The 3,290-nt window shown below is 38.1% G+C and overlaps 1 protein-coding gene across 1 annotated transcript in view; it reads left to right on the forward strand.

The window, feature by feature from the left end:
• Window positions 1-3,273, forward strand: part of LOC123966674 — a gene marked incomplete at its 3' end in the record, with an annotated part of 14,072 nt that extends 10,799 nt beyond the window's left edge. Inside the window, exons 4-7 of the mRNA XM_046042811.1 lie at window positions 2,053-2,079; window positions 2,311-2,592; window positions 2,697-2,993; window positions 3,205-3,273. Coding sequence (XP_045898767.1) covers window positions 2,067-2,079; window positions 2,311-2,592; window positions 2,697-2,993; window positions 3,205-3,273 — 661 coding nt within the window. The remainder of the gene's footprint in view (window positions 1-2,052; window positions 2,080-2,310; window positions 2,593-2,696; window positions 2,994-3,204) is intronic.
• Window positions 3,274-3,290: the final 17 nt, after the last annotated feature.

Consider the following 3,290-nt stretch of genomic DNA (forward strand, 5'->3'; position numbering starts at 1 on the left):
TATGTTTTATGATGTTATGTTTTAATGGAGCCAGTGCTATGGCATTATGTTTTATTGTTGTATATCAATTGCTGTGTGATTTAATGTGTTTTTTTTAAGCCATTATGTGCCTAGTATAACATCTTGCCAATGGACTACAGTTGAAAATTAGCCTGCTGGCTAACACTGGCACATTTACAGAAATGTTGATTAATGTGCACTGTCCTTAAATAAATAAATGAAAAATGAAATGAAATGAAATCTATTTGCACGTATTATAATCAAATATTTTCCACAATCGAACCTCAATGGTTGAACGGTTGTACTGTTCTAAGCATTTGGTAACAGGAAACAATTGTCACATTATTGGTCAGGATATTTATACATTTAACGGCATTTCCGACGAGGGCATGTAATACTTATTTCGTCCACTTGGGGGAGCTCAGGTTACATGAGGAAAGCTTGGATTACATTAGATGAAGGAGTGTCTTGCTGAAAATAAAAACACTGCACAAGTAACTTCTTTTCAGCACTAATAGCAACAACAGTTAACATAACTACTCAAATAGAGGCAAACGTAACCAGGTAACTAAAGATTTAATTAAACTTAATTAAATGCTTTGAGTCTTTGGAGACTGCAGTCCTTTTACATTGAAAGTTCAGAGTCTGGACCATGTCACACTTGGGTGAGACAGGGGTTTTCCTTTTTGATGTGGTAATAAAACAAAGAATAAGGTCAGTTGCCACGGAGACGTGTGTGGGGGGGCCAGTTTTGATAGGCTGTTCAGGGAGATGCCAATGGCTGGTTTGTGTCCCTTTGTCAGTTTAACAGTCAGGCCCCGCGTTATCAGCTTCGGAATCAAAAAGGTGCCAGTTTTATGGTCGGGATAGCACTTAGAGAAAGCAACTTTGACCCCTCCCCTTCTTCTCTGGGGAGGAGAAAGGAATTTAGAGTAGCTCCAAATTTATTCAATATAAAATGCACAAATCCACACCGTTGTTCACTACACTTATTTCATAATTGTATTATTGTATGAGTAAGCACATGATCAATGTACAATCCTGAGTCAAATTCCTCGTATGTGTACACATACCTGGCAAATAAAGCTGATTCTGATTCTGTGTGTTAACAATGTAGCTCGCAGGTGGCAATTAGCTTAGTTTACAGTTGAGAGACTGAGCCTTAAGACAGAGTTAGTGTGTTAGTTATATGTTATGTGTTAACTCTCACCAAGAAAGTGGTTATACATACAGTACACTACCATTCTAGTTTCTATGTGGCCTGTCTGTTCATGTGATTCAGCTCACATGCTAGCTGTGTTTTTTTTGAGGTCAAGTTCTGCAAAATGACTCCTCTGTTTGTCAAAGTTCACATAGTCAGACACAAGTGTGGTCTTTAAAAGCTTATTGAACATTAACATTATTCAGCTCCATCATGACTGGAGACCTGCTGTTAATCGTCCTCATGTGTAAGTTAAACTTCTTGTCATTTTCTTTTGTTGTAAATGTAGTTAAACACCAAAACAGGTGCATTTTATTTGCAAACACCAGGTTAATAAATGATGTCAGCTCATTATGTTTTGGCATCAGGATGTTTTATTTCACTTTAACATTAGGTTGAGAGAAATCCAACACTAATAGAACTACATCTGTTTCCTTACATTTATTCATTTAGCAGATGCTTTTATCCAAAGCGACTTAACAATTGCTATACATGTCAGAGGTAGCACGCCTTTAGAGCAACTAGGGGTTAAGTGTCTTGCTCAGGGACAAAAGATGCAAGGGTCACAGTGGGAATTGAACCCAGGTCTCTCATACCAAAGGCATGTGTCTCATTCATTGTGCCATAACCACCCTCATGTCATTTTCTTTTGTTGTAAATGTAGTTACACACTAATACAGGTGCATTTTATTTGCAAGCACCAGATTAATAAGTGATGTCAGCTCATTATATTTTGGCATCAGGATTTTTAATTCACTTTAATATTAGGGAACTGAAATACAACATCAACATTAACAATTTACTGTTTACTACATCTGTTTTCCTTGTTAACACATGTTTTTCTCCAACAGATTCCTTTTCTGAGATGAGAGCACAAGGTCAGTCCCTGAGTTTAATATTAGTTTTCATATCCAGGTGTACTGTTATCACAGTATGGACAAGTATAGTTTGCAATTACTTTGACTCTTTGTACACTTACTTTGGCTGTGTGTAGTACTTCTACTCTATTTTCTGTACTGTACATTAAATCACAATTGCTCCTTAAGAATTGTATCTTAATGCAGTTATTAAGTATTTGATATAACATATGTTTACCTCTAAATTTCCAGCTCTTCTTCCACCAACACTGACAGTGAATCCATCAGTGATCACAGAGACAGGCTCAGTCACACTGAACTGTCAGACTCCATCATCTGTTTCTATGTCTGAGTGTTATTTCCGCACTGTAAGAGGAGGACCTGCCAAAAGGTTCTCTTGTCTGCAGAAACTGACAGGAACCGAACTGCTGAAGATAACAAATCAAAGTTCACCTGCTGAGGTTAAAGTGACATGTTTTTACCTTTACGTCTCTTCATCTCCTGACAGTGACGTGTCCTCCATCATCGTCAGAAGTGAGTGAACTATGGAGTATTATTTTAATAACTTGCTACAGTATCAACACAAAAAATTGCAAATTTCAGTAATTTACTGTAATCCAATATGCTTACGATTTCAGCGTCTCTTCCGCCCAAACTGACAGTGAATCCACCGATAATCACAGAGACAGAGTCAGTCACAATGAACTGTCAGACTCCATCCTCTGTTTCTGAGTCTCAGTGTTTTTTCTACACTTTAAGTGGAGGAACTGTCAGTGACTCCTCTTGTCTGAAGACACTGACAGGAACTGAGCTGCTGAAGATGGCAAATCAGAGTTCACCTGCTGAGGTTAAAGTGTTGTGTTTTTACACTGTAAAGCTTGGAGAGTTAGATTCTCCATCTCCACACAGTGACACATCCTCCATCACCATACACAGTGAGTGACTGTTTCTCCCATCGACTGATAGTATCGTGTCTTGATACAGTATTGACTACAGTGGTGTGTTGTAATATTCCAGCAGGATAGAACATTATTAATGAATTTTCAACATTCAACATTTTTGCAGGTCAAAAACCACAAATGAGTGTTAAGCATTTTCGTGGTGACTATGTTGTCTGTGCTTGCTTTGTGGCTATGCTTTGCCTAGGTTCCAGTGTTCGCACACCTAGCACTAAAGATAGCCCTTTTCCTGTAAGCACTCCGAATAAAGCTTCAGGTGAGTACAATATGTAT

The sequence above is a fragment of the Micropterus dolomieu genome, unplaced genomic scaffold (genome assembly GCF_021292245.1).
Source record: "Micropterus dolomieu isolate WLL.071019.BEF.003 ecotype Adirondacks unplaced genomic scaffold, ASM2129224v1 contig_13973, whole genome shotgun sequence".
Lineage (NCBI taxonomy): Eukaryota > Metazoa > Chordata > Actinopteri > Centrarchiformes > Centrarchidae > Micropterus > Micropterus dolomieu.